Source organism: Manis javanica, chromosome 4 (genome assembly GCF_040802235.1).
Source record: "Manis javanica isolate MJ-LG chromosome 4, MJ_LKY, whole genome shotgun sequence".
NCBI lineage: Eukaryota > Metazoa > Chordata > Mammalia > Pholidota > Manidae > Manis > Manis javanica.
The window spans coordinates 12,110,175-12,124,920 of record NC_133159.1 but is presented as its reverse complement, the minus strand read 5'-3'; the positions used below and the strand labels follow the sequence as shown (position 1 = coordinate 12,124,920).

The 14,746-nt window shown below is 55.7% G+C and overlaps 1 protein-coding gene across 9 annotated transcripts in view; it reads right to left on the bottom strand.

Annotated features, from left to right (window-relative positions):
- Positions 1–14,480, bottom strand: part of CROCC (ciliary rootlet coiled-coil, rootletin) — a 47,005-nt gene extending 32,525 nt beyond the window's left edge. For 2 of the 9 annotated variants that reach the window (XM_073233267.1, XM_073233268.1), the window contains exons 1-8: positions 14,268–14,477; positions 8,415–8,550; positions 7,095–7,249; positions 2,249–2,434; positions 2,068–2,151; positions 1,933–1,994; positions 1,684–1,849; positions 1,128–1,234 (exon numbers count right to left, since the gene is read on the bottom strand). In XM_073233267.1, the coding sequence (XP_073089368.1) occupies positions 1,128–1,234; positions 1,684–1,849; positions 1,933–1,994; positions 2,068–2,151; positions 2,249–2,434; positions 7,095–7,249; positions 8,415–8,550; positions 14,268–14,462 (1,091 nt within the window). In that variant the 5' untranslated portion in view covers positions 14,463–14,477. Of the gene's footprint in view, positions 1–1,127; positions 1,235–1,683; positions 1,850–1,932; positions 1,995–2,067; positions 2,152–2,248; positions 2,435–7,094; positions 7,250–8,414; positions 8,554–9,136; positions 9,319–14,267 lie in introns of those variants that run through there. The other 7 variants (XM_073233270.1, XM_073233271.1, XM_073233273.1 and 4 more) reach the window with 6 other exon arrangements.
- Between the last annotated feature and the right edge of the window lie 266 nt (positions 14,481–14,746).

The following is a 14,746-nucleotide window of genomic DNA, read 5'->3' as shown; positions in this document are numbered from 1 at the left end:
CCTACAGTATGGGAGAATATATTTGTAAATGACAGATCTGATAAAGGCTTGACGTCCAAAATATATAAAGAGCTCACACGCCTCAACAAACAAAAAACAAATAATCCAATTAAAAAATGGGCAGAAGAACTGAACAGACAATTCTCCAAAAAAGAAATACAGATGGCCAACAGACACATGAAAAGATGCTCCACATCGCTAATTATCAGAGAAATGCAAATTAAAACTACAATGAGATATCATCTCACACCAGTAAGGATGGCTGCCATCCAAAAGACAAACAACAACAAATGTTGGCGAGGCTGTGGAGAAAGGGGAACTCTCCTACACTGCTGGTGGGAATGTAAATTAGTTCAACCATTGTGGAAAGCAGTATGGAGGTTCATCAAAATGCTCAAAACAGACTTACCATTTGACCCAGGAATTCCACTCCTAGGAATTTACCCTAAGAACACAGCAATCAAGTTTGAGAAAGAGAGATGCACCCCTATGTTTATCGCAGCACTATTTACAATAGCCAAGAATTGGAAGCAACCTAAATGTCCATCGGTAGATGAATGGATAAAGAAGATGTGGTACATATACACAATGGAATACTACTCAGCCGTAAGAAGAGGGCAAATCCTACCATTTGCAGCAACATGGATGGAGCTAGAGGGTATTATGCTCAGTGAAATAAGCCAAGCGGAGAAAGAGAAATACCAAATGATTTCACTCATCTGTGGAGTATAAGAACAAAGGAAAAACTGAAGGAACAAAACAGCAGCGGAATTACAGAACCCAAAAATGGACTAACAGATACCAAAGGGAAAGGGACTGGGGAGGATGGGTGGGTAGGGAGGAATAAGGGGGGGGAAGAAGAAAGGGGGTATTAAGATTAGCATGCATAGGGGGGGAGGGAGAAAGGGGAGGGCTGTACAACACAGAGAAGACAAGTAGTGATTCAACAACATTTTGCTATGCTGATGGACAGTGACTGTAAAGTGGTTTATAGGGGGGACCTGGTATAGGGGAGAGCCTAGTAAACATAGTATTCTTCATATAAATGTAGATTAAAGATAAAAAAAAAAAAAGCGGAGTTGTCTCCCCACTGTTGCAAGCCGGCCCCTCCACCAGTTGGGCCTCACCTCTCGGTGGACATCTTCACCTCACTGACCAGCCGTCGGACCCCCACGACCTGCCTCCAGAGGAGGAGCAGGCGGCTGTGCTCGTTGCTGAAGTAGGCGTTGAAGGACTGGAAGGAAGGCGGCTTGAGTGAGGGCTGGCTGCTTCCTCCCCCAGTCCCTGACCATCCGGCGGGCACCGTGCCCAGGGAGTGGAAGCTGCCCCACTCATACCCCCAGCCTCCCACAGAGATCTGGGTTTCAATGCCCCACTGGCTTCAAGAGGCAGCGCACAGGCCAGGAAGTGCGGGTGACCTGGGTTCGCGTCCCAGCCGTCAGCTGCACAACTGTGGGCAGGTTACTTAACCCCTTTCAGTGAGGATGGGAGCACCTACAGTTATGAGGTTTATGCCTGGCCCACGGTTGGTGCTCATCAAGGCCAGCTCTTACTATGACGACGATTTACTTCTTCTAAAGGACTCACTGGCCAGCAGGACCTCTCCTCCCCTCTCCCCATATCCGAGCCCTCATCACTCTGCAAAGGCCTTTCCCCTCGGGCCAGCGATCCTCCCGTGCCCACCTCCTCCTCGCGCCTCCACGCCACCTCCCGCTGCTCCAGCTCCTTGTGGCTGCGGCTCCAGTCGCTGGTCACCTTGCGTATGTCCTCCCTCAGAGCCTGGTTGGCTGAGCTTGCCTGGTCCAGCTGCTCGCGGAGCATAGCATTCACCTGGGTCAGGCTGGCACTCCTGGGTAGGGCAAGAGGGACCAGTGGGCACATGGCCAGAGAGGACTGCCCTGCCAGCCATGCACCCTCCCTGCTGTGCCCCACCTCTGCTGCTCTTCCTCTAGGCGGATGAGGGTGCGCTCCAGATCTTGGCTGTGTTCTGTGTCCTGGCAGAAGAAGTGGGGGCATCAGGTCTGCCAGTATAGGGAAGGGCCTGCCCTGCCCCACCCTGGCACCCACCCTCAGCTGCTGCTGCTCCAGCTCTGTGGATCTTTCCAGCAGCTGCTGCTCCATCTCAGAGCACTTCTTCTTATACTGGACAACCTGGGGAGGGGTGGGGAGCAGATGATTAGCCCCAGGAGGAGGGGGCAGGGCACAGTGGGCACATAGGTGGGCAGGAGTAAGAGTGGGTAGCCCTGACCTTGGCCTGCAGCCGCTGCACAAGCTGGGCCTGCCGCTGCTGGCCCTCCTGGTAGGCCTGCAACTTGCGCCGGTAGGAGGCCTGCTCCTCCTGCAGCTGCCTCCGCAGCTCCACGCTCTGCCGTACCAGCCCCCTGGGCTCCTGTGTTTCCAGTTGCCCAGACTCCAGCTGCACAGCCTGCTCCAGCTGCAGGGAAGGGCTCTGGGTGAGAGTGCTGGGCCTCCCAGGAAGGTAGGCACAGGCCTCTGCAGGGGGTGCCAGGCTGGGCCCAAACCCATGATGTCTTACAGACACATATGGACAAGCTCAGGATGCAGTGCACTTGTGCAAGAGCTAATGCAGCCATGCATGGACACACAGACTTAGTATGCATGGACACAAATACAGGGCCTGCATAGACACACAGATGGGGTGTGTACGGACACATGTAAGTGGGCTCACACACATGTGCATGCAGAACTCAAAGTTGTACCTGGGGGTAAACCTCGGAGGTTCTTAGTGTACCATGAGCCTCTCCTCTGAAACACTAACCCTGCTGTGGTTGATGATTTCTAGATTCATGCTTGTGTCTCCCCACCCCCACCCAAGGTGAGCTCAGGAAAGCCTGGAGTTTTGTTCCCCATTGTATCTTAGACCTAGAAGACTGACAGTGGCATGTTTGTTGAGATCATGTATTAATGGCACAAGCACATGTGAATACATTCAAACAGAGAGGCATCAATACATGTATGCACACCTGAGCTTAAAGACACGCACACACGTAACTCACACACAGGCAGTCTCAACATCCCCAAGGTGACAGAGATGACCTCCCAGCCCCACCCTCAACTTCAGAGTGCTGAGATTTGCAACGGGCACACAGATACTCTAATGGATAGCATGGTTTATTAATGCCCTCTTAGTCTCAGCCCAGCCTCGGGTCCCCACTCCCCCTTACCACATAGGAAGCCTCTGCTTAGTGCCTCCCTCCACCTCCAGGCAGTTTGTAGACCCTTCGCTCTCAGATCCGGTGGGCACAGGCAGAATGCCTGCCTGGCTCTTGCTGCCCCCCGACCAGCCATTCAACCCCCAAATCCTTTAGGTACCTTAGCTTGAAGGGGGCCTCCTCAAGCTGCTGGGGAAGGGAGATAGGGAGTGGACAGCTGAGGACGAGCAAGGCTAACGGGAGTGACAGCCCCCAGGGAGAACAGTCCAGCAGAGCTGGCTCTGACCCCTGCCCACACTCTCCACCTGCCTCTCCAGTGCCTGGCCAGCTACGGCCCGGGCAGGGCCTTCACATGCCCACCCACACCAGGTCCCAAGGAAGCCAACAGCACGGACAACCACTCTAGCTCATGCTAATAACGGGTCCTGGTCACGTGAGCCCTACAGGCCTACCTCACCCCAGTATGCTTGGCAGACGCTCCATGAGCCACTGACCATGCTGAAAACAAGCCCATGCCTGCCCACCGACCCCATTCCTAAGGGTCAGTGCTGGGCAGGGTGATGGTGGCCAGTGGGGTGCCACCCATAAAGAGGGGCTGGTGGGGCTGCCTGGGGGCCGCACCTCCTGTTAAGGGGAACATGGTCTGAGGGTAGGGGGAAAGCAGTAGGTAGGGGTCTCTGCCTGGAGGGTGGGCTGCAGCCCACAACCAGTGTCTGCACAGAGTCCAGCCAAGTTAAGTGATGGGCAGGGTGTCCACATCTGAGTGTGATGGTGGTGGCACCAAGATACTGGGAGTTGTGCACTGGTGTGGGGTACCTCACTGGGTGTGGGTGTGTTTTGTTATTTGAATCCACATGGGACCCTGTGTGTCTCTGTGTCTAGGCATTCACAGGGACCAGGGTAAGGTGACATCTGTGGTCACAGGTCTACGTTGTGCAAGCGTTGGGTACGCCTGTGTCCATGTGCTTTCAGTCTGTGCCCATGACCTGAAGTGGGTGGGCTGGGAGCATGTCTGGATTCTGCATGTGTCTCTGTTATGCATGGTAGCATCTCCATGCTTTGTGTGCCTGCGCATGCCATTAGCTGCGTGCATCCCTCAGATGTGGGGCGTGTCGTGCTGTCTGCAGAAAGGGTATTTCTCGATGGTGTGACTATCTATCTGGGTGACAAGTTCTGCATCTGGGTGAGATAATGTGGTCTCTGGCTGTGGGTGTGGCTTATGGGGCGACCAACCCGTGAACCCGAGTGCACCCCTTGGGTGGGCTTGTGTTCCTGTGTGACATGTTTTGTGCATCCATGTAGGTGTGGGGGTATCTGACTGTGCCCCGTGCTGTATTTGCACATCTGTGTGAACCAGGTGCCGTTTGCTTCTGTGATTTAGAGGGGTTCCCACAGTCACCAGGAAGTCCACCCTGGCCCCATAGTGCTCACAGCAGGACCCAGGCCACTCCAGCGATACCTCACTCCTTTTTACAAACCTTGCCGCTCACAAAAGAGCCTTTCAATTTTACTTGGAATTTAAAAGGGAAGGAAGCTGCACCAAACTAGGGATGAAAAAAGTTTACTGTCTCCCCGAGCAACCACTGCCCTTGTGCCCACCATTTGATTCACTCTGTCCAGGTTGCCATGGACACTGCAGGGGCTCAGGGGGCCTGTGGCCACTCCCTCCTTCCACTCCCAGATGCCATGCCCAACACCTGCTCCTCAGGGACAGGGAAGGAGGAGGCCTCCACAGGACCCTGAGGTCCTCCCTCTTGACCTGGGAGGTGGCCACTGAGATCCCCTGCCTCAGTTTCCCTGCATGCCGTCAACAGGACACCGATGCTGATCTCACCTCCACTCCCTTTCCCCACAGATACTGTGGGGTTTAAAGGGTCAGAACAACTTTGCTGACTGCCCTTCGGCCCAGCCCACATGCCACAGTTCTGGCCACAGGGGCGGGCACCACCTGCAGCATGGGGACAGGTGGGCAGCAAGGAGAGATGGTGCTGCAGGACCCCAGAGCCCTGGACCAGGGATCTTGTCCCAGCTCCATCACTGATCTGGGGCCTTGCGTGCCCCCTCTCTGGGCCTATTCTCCCATCTGTGATCTCCAGGCTCTGATGTTCTCTGTGGACCCACCCCCAGCAAGGCCTCGAGGTTATCCTCAACCAATCCCTGTCTCCAGGGGTGTCTCACTCACACCACAGCAGACAAAGGACAAACACCAGGCTCCCCTACCTGCTATTCAGGGGCTTCCTCAGACGCAGGAGGGAATTTTCTTGACTAACACAGCCCCCCACCCCCACGCTACAGCCTCAGCCCTGGCAACTGTGTCCTAGCAGAAAAGGGACCTGCTACCTCCCACCTCTTCATCCCCTCCTTTCCTTCCCCTGCCAGTAGCCGGACAGTGTTAGCCTCATTGTCCATCAGAGGCTGGCATTTAAGAGGCAGCCCCCAGGGGCCTGACATTATGCCAGGGGCCAAAAAATGAGAGGTCTAAACTAGGAGGGGGCTGGCTCACGGGCCTGTCATCAACCATGTGGGACTCGGGCCAGCCTACCCTCCACACCCCCTGCAAACCCTGGGAAAGCTAGCTTTGCACCGTCCCCAGTGCTAGGGGCCACTGTGGGCTCCCCATGCTGCTCCTCTGCAAGTCCCAACAAGTCAGGGGCTTGTCCAGGCGGGCAGATACCAGGACGCTGGCACACTCCACAACTACATGCATAAATGCATATCCCAACGTGGGTGTGCAAGCCCCTGCATGGACAAGCCTGGCTCAGGGGTCCTCAGCTAACCCTGGCTCTGCCAATACCACCCTGCGGACTATGGGTCAACTTCAATCTCTGGGCTTCAATCTCCCATTTGTAATATCAGAAGGTCATGTCTGAGGTCCTTCCAGCTTTCCAGGGGCCAGCTGCCCCCTGGAACTCCTAGCTCAGTTTTTTCTCTTCCCATGTCCAGAAAACAAAACTGCAATTCAGAGCCCTGGGCTGGGAGTCAAGAGACCTAGCCTTAACCAGTTGTGTGACCTCAAGCATAATGTTTTCCCTCTCTGAACCCTTTGTTATCTCCTCTTTTATAGGAGCATCATAAAATGGTCCCAACTTTGCTGCATTAAATGTAAAGCACCCAGCATGTGCCTGGCATACAGCAGCTACTCAATAAATGGCAGCAGCAATTATGACTGTAACTACCACTCACACATCTCCCATCTGCACACAGACTCCCTCCCTCATGCAACCCTCCCACCAACCTTCAGCCACCATCAACAAGCCAGGGTTACCTCCCAGGAGCCCAGAGGCCCAAAGGAGACAGTGCACCAAAACAACCTGTACCCCAGCGCTGGCCCACACCACATCCCACTCCAGGCCCTGGGACCCCTGCAAGCCTGCAGTACAGGTCCTGGGGGATGTGAATCCTATCTGGACTTGGAAGCAGGCCTGGTTTCTCCTTCCTTCCTTGGCTGAGCCTCACCACCACGGTCAGGGGCGGCAGATCCTGTGGCTGTGCCAGATGACCTGTGCCTAATCCAGTTTGCCCCAGTGTCCAGGCACTGTTGGGTGGACCCCAAGGCCCATGTAAATGGGAGCACAGGGAGATGCCTAGAGACTCAAGGGGTGGCAGGGGTGTCTAGGGGTCTTATTCTCTGAGTCCCCAAGCAGGCCTGGACAGATGGGAATGAGATAGCCCTGGTGACAGGCACTTTATTCCATTACCTCATTGACTCCTCACAACTCCACATCATATTACCATCCAACCACAGAAAACAGAGTTGGAGAGTGGAGTGATTTGCTCAAGGCTATTCAAGTTGGCAGAGCCATAATTTTGAACCCAGGCCAGCCTGACTCCAGATCCACCTACAGTGCATGGGCCTGGCCTGGCTGTCTCCCCGTCCTCGAAGCAAGGGAGCCCAGCTCTCAGCCCTGGGGCAGCACCCACCCTCTCGTTGACCGCATTATACTTGATGGCCAGCTCATCACGCTCAGCACGGCTCTGGGCCAGCAGGTCCTCCACGCGGGACAGCTCCTGCTGCAGCAGCTGGTTCTCCTCCTGCAGCGACAGCATTGATGCCATCTCTGTGGCTGGTGGTGGGGCTAGAGTGACAGTAGGCACATGATTAGTTCACACCTGGGTCCAGGGGGCTGTCCTCTCTCAACAGGTACCCTACAAACATCACTGGAGGCAGGAAGGTGAATCAGGCCCCCGGGAGGAGCCTGGGTGGGAGTGGATGCAGCACCAGACCTCACAGGAAACAGGAAGATGGACAATGAGCCAGGCCTGGAGCTAGGCTTGGAGGAGACACAACTAGAGCCGGAGGCCGGCCCTGGCAGGCCCAGGGGGTGCAGGAGGGTAGGCTCGGGCCAGGAGTCAGGACACTAAACCCCAGGTTCTAGCTCGTTCCTTCTCCAACTGCTACTATTCTCTGGGACTCAGTTTTGCTGATCTATAATAAGAGTAGAACAGTAACCAGCCCCTGCCAGGAGAGCAGGAAAACCTCACTTAAGGCAAGAGCTTCATGTAACCTCTGAGGCCAGGGCTTAAGACTGTGTAGGTCAGGAGGAGCAGGAGGAAGAAGAGAAGAAGGGAAAGAAAGGCCAAGGGAGAAGTGTCCCCCCCATCCTGCAGGCTCCCCTCCACTCCAGTAGAGCTAGATACACCCCATGGGCTTCTAGGCTTTTCCAGCCTCAGGTGAGGGCTCCCAGGGTTCTCAAATCCCTGGTCCTCTCAAGGCAGTTGAGGCTGGACAAGGACTGTAGCAGGAGTGCCAGGAACACCACCAAGGAGAGCTGCAAACATACCAGCTGCAACCGAGTGCCCTTCCCAGACTCTCAAACCACACATGAGGTCATGGGTGCCGCCCACCAGGAGGCGCAGGGGGCTGCCAGCCTCCCTGCCTAGGCAGGGACTGGACAGTACCACCCCTCAGACTTCTGCAAAGCCCTGACCTGTAATCTCAGAGTCAGCCACCTCATACCTTCCCTGGGAGAGAATGGGACAGCGGGCTGCAGGCAGGCAAGAAGAGATACTCATCCCTGCCTTCTAGCGGCATCACATGGGGAACAAGTCCGGGCAAATTACACCTCGGAGCCTCCATTTCTTCATCTGTAAAATGGGTCCTTGCACGGTGGGGCTGTGCCTGCCTGACAGTGAGCATTCAGGAAATGGAAGCTGCGATCCTTGTCATTATGACTGTTGGAGAGGCAGGTATAAGAGAGCTGAGATGTAGGCAGTGCTTGTGGAGGTGACAGGCCGGCATACCTGAGCTCTCGGGCTGGGAGAGGTTGCGGGTGACAATCTCTCTGATGTGGGCAGGCAGGCGGGTGGGCTGAGAGTCCTGGGCCGGGTCCTGCACGCTCAGGCCCTTCTCCTGGCCCACGAGGCTGCCCTCCAGTGTCTGCATGGAGGAAAAAGAGGGTCTGCAGGGTACCTGGGACCCAGGGCTCCCTGGTCTGGGTGGGAGAGGGCAAAGTCGGGCCACCCCAGATGTGGATGCCCAGAAGACTGTCAGGAAATCCACCAAATGGAAGGAAGCCTGGGAATTAGAACAGCGAACAGCCCCATGGGAGGACATTCTTGTTCATCCCCCTACCCTGGGCAGGAGGTCCCCTCAAGGGCCAGAGAAGCAAACTAAACCCACTCGCAAAGCCCATTGGGGCATCACAGAGTGTTGGGGGCACCAATACAGCTCTGGCCCTAGATGAGTGAGGACCCCACTGTGCCAGCAGAGGTGACCACAACAATATATCCAGGGGCCCTTTCCCTCCGCCCGCAGGGCACTGGGATGAGAGAGGCCCAGCACAAGAGCCAGGTGGCCCCGTCCACCCCCGATCTGGTCGGCAGCTGTAAGTTGGGGGCCCTGTGCACCACCACCACACCTCTCCCACTCCTCTACCCCCAAAATGTGCCCACTCCTCACCCACTCCTGCTGGGCCCACACTCCCCCTACCCTGCACAGGGTGGGCACAGCCCACAGGACCCACCTGGACCACTGTCTCCAGTGCCAGCTGGGCCTCCAAAGACCCCTCCGGTTCCAAGCTCATGGGGGGAAGGCTGCAGGCCCCTCTCTCGAGGCCCTTCTCCAGGGCCCCAGAGACTGGCTCAGCCTGCCCCCTCCACAGCAGGACCGCTGTGCTGAGCACCAGGCAGATTAGGCTTAAATCCGGCGGGGCCCTCACGTGACCACGGAGGGGGTGGGGCCGAGGGAGGGGGAGGGGCGGGCCGGAGGGGAGAGGGAAGCGAGGCAGAGGGGAACCGGGAAGACAAGGGATGAAGAGGGGGAGGGGAGGAGGTGGGGAAGGAAGGGAAAGAGGGGGGGAGGGGCGGGAGGCGGGACCTGGAGGTAAGGACCACCCCCTAGACACACACACACACACACACACACACACACACACACCCTTCCCCCGCCTCTCCCCTCCCCCTGTCCCCCTCCCTAGCTGCTGGGTCCTAGAGCCCTCCAAGCCCAGTAGTGGGGTCAGCATTCAGGAGGCCGGAAAGGCCAGAATCTTCAAGACCATCTTTGCTGACCCAGAGCAGGGGTCAGATGCATTGTTAAGAATGAATTTACACGGTGCTGGGATGATGTTTTCCCGCATCAGGTGCACAGCCAAGAACTCAGGCTGTGAAATTGCCAAGACCAGGCGAGGAACTGAATCTCCCTCACCCCTGCTCCCACGTGCCCCAGGGAAGGCAACTTTGCCTCTCCGAGCCTCAGTGTCCTCTGTAAAATGAAGAGAATATTGGAGCTGTCTGAGGATTAAACAAAACATTGTATGTGCGTAAAGAGTGTGTGACTCCGTACCAGGCTCATAGTGTCCATTTGATATTGATTTCATTCATTTGAAAATCGGAAATGTACACACTCTGCAGCCCAGGGCTCCCGGGGCTCAGAGCCCCACCCCCCACCTCCCATTTTTCCTTTCCTGCAGCAAGGAGGCTGTGCAGCATAATGGTTGGGCCAGAACCTCTGGCGTCATTATCAGATCTGAGGTTGCATCTCAGTTCCAGCTCTGCACAAGTTACCTCTCTGAACCGGTTTCCTCATCTTTAAAATGGGACTAGTAATAACACCTACTACATAGAGCTGTGGTGAGGATTAAGCGGGTGGGAAGGTGTAAGGGCTTTAGAACTGCGGCTGGTATGGAGTGAGTAATGGCAGCTGCTATTCTTGTCATCATTAGCATCATGTGTCTAAGTACCTGCTTGCTACCTCTTGACCCTCAGCCTCAGGATGCCTTCTGCTGAAGTATCTTGTCCCATAGAAGACATTTTCATGTAATTTCATTAAATCTCTACCTCAACCCATTTCCAGATGAGAAAACTGAGGCTCAGAGAGATGAGGCTCTTACCAGTTCAAAGCCACAGGAAAGTGGTTAGGCCAAAGCTCATTCCACTTAGGCAGGTAGCCTCCCAATAAGTGCCTCAAGGGCAAGGCCAGGCCATTGCACTTTAAGACTCTACCACTGTGTCTAGGTCAGGCCCAGGAATGCAGCAGGTGCTGCATAAATGCACATCAGTTCAGCCTGGGCCTCTCACTCCAAACTAGGGAATCTGCTCTGCAAATGGAAAACCAGGAAACAGGCCTAAAGATAAGTGCAACCAAGCTGCCATGGCAACCAAGGCCGATCTAAGCAAAACTAAACCCGGCCAGGGCAGAGCTGCCACAACAAAGCCCTGCAACCCCCATTTGCCCATCCCCAGACAGCCTCCAGAAGGCTGCCCTCTGCAGGCTGCACACCCATAGAGCAGCAGGGAGGTTCCAAACATCCCTAGGCCGGGTCTCCAGCCGGCTTGCCCAGCTTGGCAGAGAGAGCAGATGTGATTGGAAATGGAACTGAGTTACTGTATGCTTCCCCAGCCAGTGCCCTGGAGGACAGCAGGGAGGACGCAGGACTCCAGAACCCTGGGCACCGGGTGATCCTGACCCTTGGATCTGTCCACAAAGTTCTTCCCCTACAGTTCTACTGGGTTCTATAGATCCCACGACATCACGCTAAACCCTGTGTGTATGTACCATTCTCCAGCATCAGCAGCATCCATCCAGGTCTCAAAACAATGACTGAATTCCTCATGGGAAAGATGAGTGTTACAGCTTCAGCCTCTGACTCCAACCTTGGCTGTGCCTCCCCACCAGCTGTGTGACCCTGGGCTAGGAAGCCTGTGTCCTTATCTGTAAAATGGTATAATAATGGTGTCTGGATTAAATAAGATGATCCATGCTTAACTGTGTGCCCGGATATGGTGGACATTCCTATGTGTTCACCAAAAAACATTTCCAATTCTTCAGAAAATAACTAGAAGCCACTTCCCAGATTCCCTTGCAGTCAGGTATGGCCAATGTGATCAATTTCTGGCCAGTAGAATTTAGACAGAAAGAATGTGTGCCACTTCAGACCTGGCCCATAAAAACCTTCTCTGAGGAACTGTTTATCTCCTTCTCTGTCCACCGGCTGGAAGGAAATAATGCTGAGGTCCTAGCAGATGCCAGAGCCACATGATGGAAGGGGTCTGGGTCTGTGGGGTCACCATGCAGAAAAGCCACCTGCCCACACCCAAGAGGACTCTGCATGAATGACACACTTTTGTTGTGTTAGGCCTCTGAGATTTCCAAATTTCACTATCATATCAGCTAGTATTACCTTAATTACTACATGCTGTTAAATAGTGGACAAGTGCTGGCCAGTATCAGTGTTATCATTACTATCACTAGTATTATTGGCTCTTCCAAGTCCACAAAGTTCTTGTGTGCAGTAGATCCTCAGCCATTGTGGGGCGAATAAGTGCAGAGGAGATACCCTTTGCACACATCTCCTCACCCCTGCTTGGCTCTTGCCCACCCTCCAAGCCCTCTGTTTGCCGAGTCTAGCTGTAGAAACTTGCCAAAAAAGTCCATCCAAGGTTACTCATGAGTTTCAGACACACCGGCGCTCTTATCCCTTATCCCTTCTTTCTTTTCCAGTTGCTGACTAGAAATTATAATAAAAATATTTAGCCAACTATGAGCCAGGCCCTGTGCCAAAACTTTGCATCTGTACCTTCTCCATTATAACCCTTTTGACAGCCGTGGGATGCCAGCACTGTTCTACCCACTTCACAGATGACAACAATAAGACTCAGTGAAGTTAAATGACTTGTTCAAAGCTACCCAGCCATAAAGAGCTGAAGCCCCAGCTAAGACCCAGGTATGCCTGGTGCTAAGGTCTTAGACAATAACAGCCATGGCTACCATTATGGGCCACTTACTGTGTGCCAAGCACCACCCTAGGTCTCGGATGTGTATTATATAAGCCACTGCCATCTCTTGCCTGGACAGCTGAGATGGCTCCTCAGGTTCTCCCTGCTTCCCCTTTTGTCCCCCAACCCCAGTCTATTCTCACACAGTAGAGATAACATCCCTCTTCTGTTCAAATCTCGGCCATCACATTCAAAACAGAGCTCAGGGTCCTGCCATGGCCCTGACCCACCTCACCTACCTCATCTCTCCTCCCCCACCCCCTTGCTCATTCCACTCCAGCCATGCTGGCCTTCTTGATTCTCAAACACATCAGGATCCTAACTCAGGGTATTTGCACCTGCCATCTTGTCCACCTGGAATGCTCTTCCCTCTTCTTCTGCATGGCTGACTCCTGTTTGTCAACCAGATCTTAGCTCAAAAATGTCACCGGAGAAGGTTGGCTAAAGCTGTCCCTGCCAGTAATCATTCACTAGTTTCTCCAACATGTATGTTGTCTCTTTCCTCCATGGGTAAGGAGCAAGTCAGCCTTGCTCCCTGACGTCTCCACAGTGTCCAAGACCCAAGGCTCCAGGAACAGTTGTTGAATGAATGAATGGATGAAGGCTAATACAGCATTAATATTATGCTAATATACCAGTAATGATATAGGAAACTAAATGGGAAAAGTGGAAAAGAAAAAGAAACAATGCTCCTGGGCTTTGGTGGAGGTGGGGGTCACATTGGTCAAGTCTTGGCCATGGCTGACATACCCACAGACTGGGATCCAGGAAGGATACACAGTGAACATCTATGAAGCAACTGCCACATCCCAGGAATTCAGGGTAAAAACCGGGCAGTTGACCCCACAGGGGATTCCTGGATGGGAAGGGTGCCTAGACTCCAAGACCTGACCCCCATCCCCAGGGCTTGAGAGAAGACCTGGGGAGAGGAGAAGCTAAGTTCTAAAAACCCCAAGATGCAGGGGTTCTGACTCCCGAGGTCTTTCCTGAACCCTGCTCCTGACTGAGGAGCCCAGCCTGGCCTTAGCCTCAGGTCTGCTCCTGCCACGGAACTCGTTTATGCATTAAGCACCTGCTGTAAGTGTAAGAATATGAGACACCTCAGATGAGAACAGACAGACGGCACCCTCATGGAGGCCTCCCCCAGCATCCCAATGCCCCAGAAAAGTCCTGCCCCAGGAGATGGGGAAACTGGCCAGCAACGGGCAGACACTGTTCTCTCAGGTCTGCATAAAAATCACGAATGGGCCTATTCAAAATGCCAACTCCAGAGACGGGTACAGGGGGCCTCGGGGTCCATTTTGAGAAACCCAAGGAGGGCCCAAATTCCTGCTCAGGCCGGGACATTTTGGGCAACTCAATTGCCCATTTGGGCCTCAGTTTCCTCGTCGGTAAAATGGAGCTGCTTTCCACTCTGTAGGGTGGCCCTGAGGGGGAAATGACACCCCCACACGAGGAGGGAAGGGACGGCACCTGGCCCACGGGAAGCCGCAGAACGGGATCTGTTTGTGGTGGCTGTTGGGAAGCGCCTCCCACGGCGGCACAGCCCGGCGGGGCGAGGGGACTCCCGGGACGGAGGGCGCTCGTCGGGCAGGTCCCCACCGCGTCCGGCCCCCCAGCCCGCGAATCCGGGCAGGATTTGGAGCAGGACGGCAGGCAGGTCGTCCCCACAGCCCGTGGCGCGCTCTCCCCGCCGCCAGGCCCGGCAGCGGCGGGAGCAACGCGAGGGCGCCGCGGGCGCTCCTAGGCCCCGGGACCGCAGCTCCGGCCCGGCCCTGGGGCGCGCCCGCCTTCCCGCCCGCGCGCGCCGCCACCGCAGCCCCGCAGCCCCCTCCTGGCCGGAGCGCGCCCGCGCGCCCGCGCCCCGGGCCAGCCTCCTACCTTTGCGCGCCGCCGCCACCGCCGCCGCCGCCGCCGCCGCCGAGGCCGAGCCGGCCGGGCCGGGCGGGGCAGGGGGCCGAGCCGCGCTCCAGCGTCGCCGGCAGAGGGCGCGCCCTCGGGGCCGGGGCGGGGTGGCCGCGGGCCCTGCTTCGGGCGCTTCTGCTGGTGGCCGGGGCTGGTTTGCAGGCTCTGCATTCGCGGTCCTACTTACCGCTCCGGACAGCCCGGCAGACAGGGACTGGCAGCTCCTTTGCCTAACGGAAAATTGGAAGAGTAAGCGAGTGGCTCAAGGTCTCGAAGCTGCAAGGTGGCAGAGCAGAATCGGAACCAGACCCAGCCGCCCGGTCCCACTGGGAGCTCGGCTTGGGTTTACTGGCCAGGCCTTAAGGGCCGTAAACTCCGAAGCTCTGGTCTAGCCCCGGCGCCCAGCCCGACTGAGGGGCCTTGCCCACGCGCCTTTGGAGCCCACAGAGCAATAC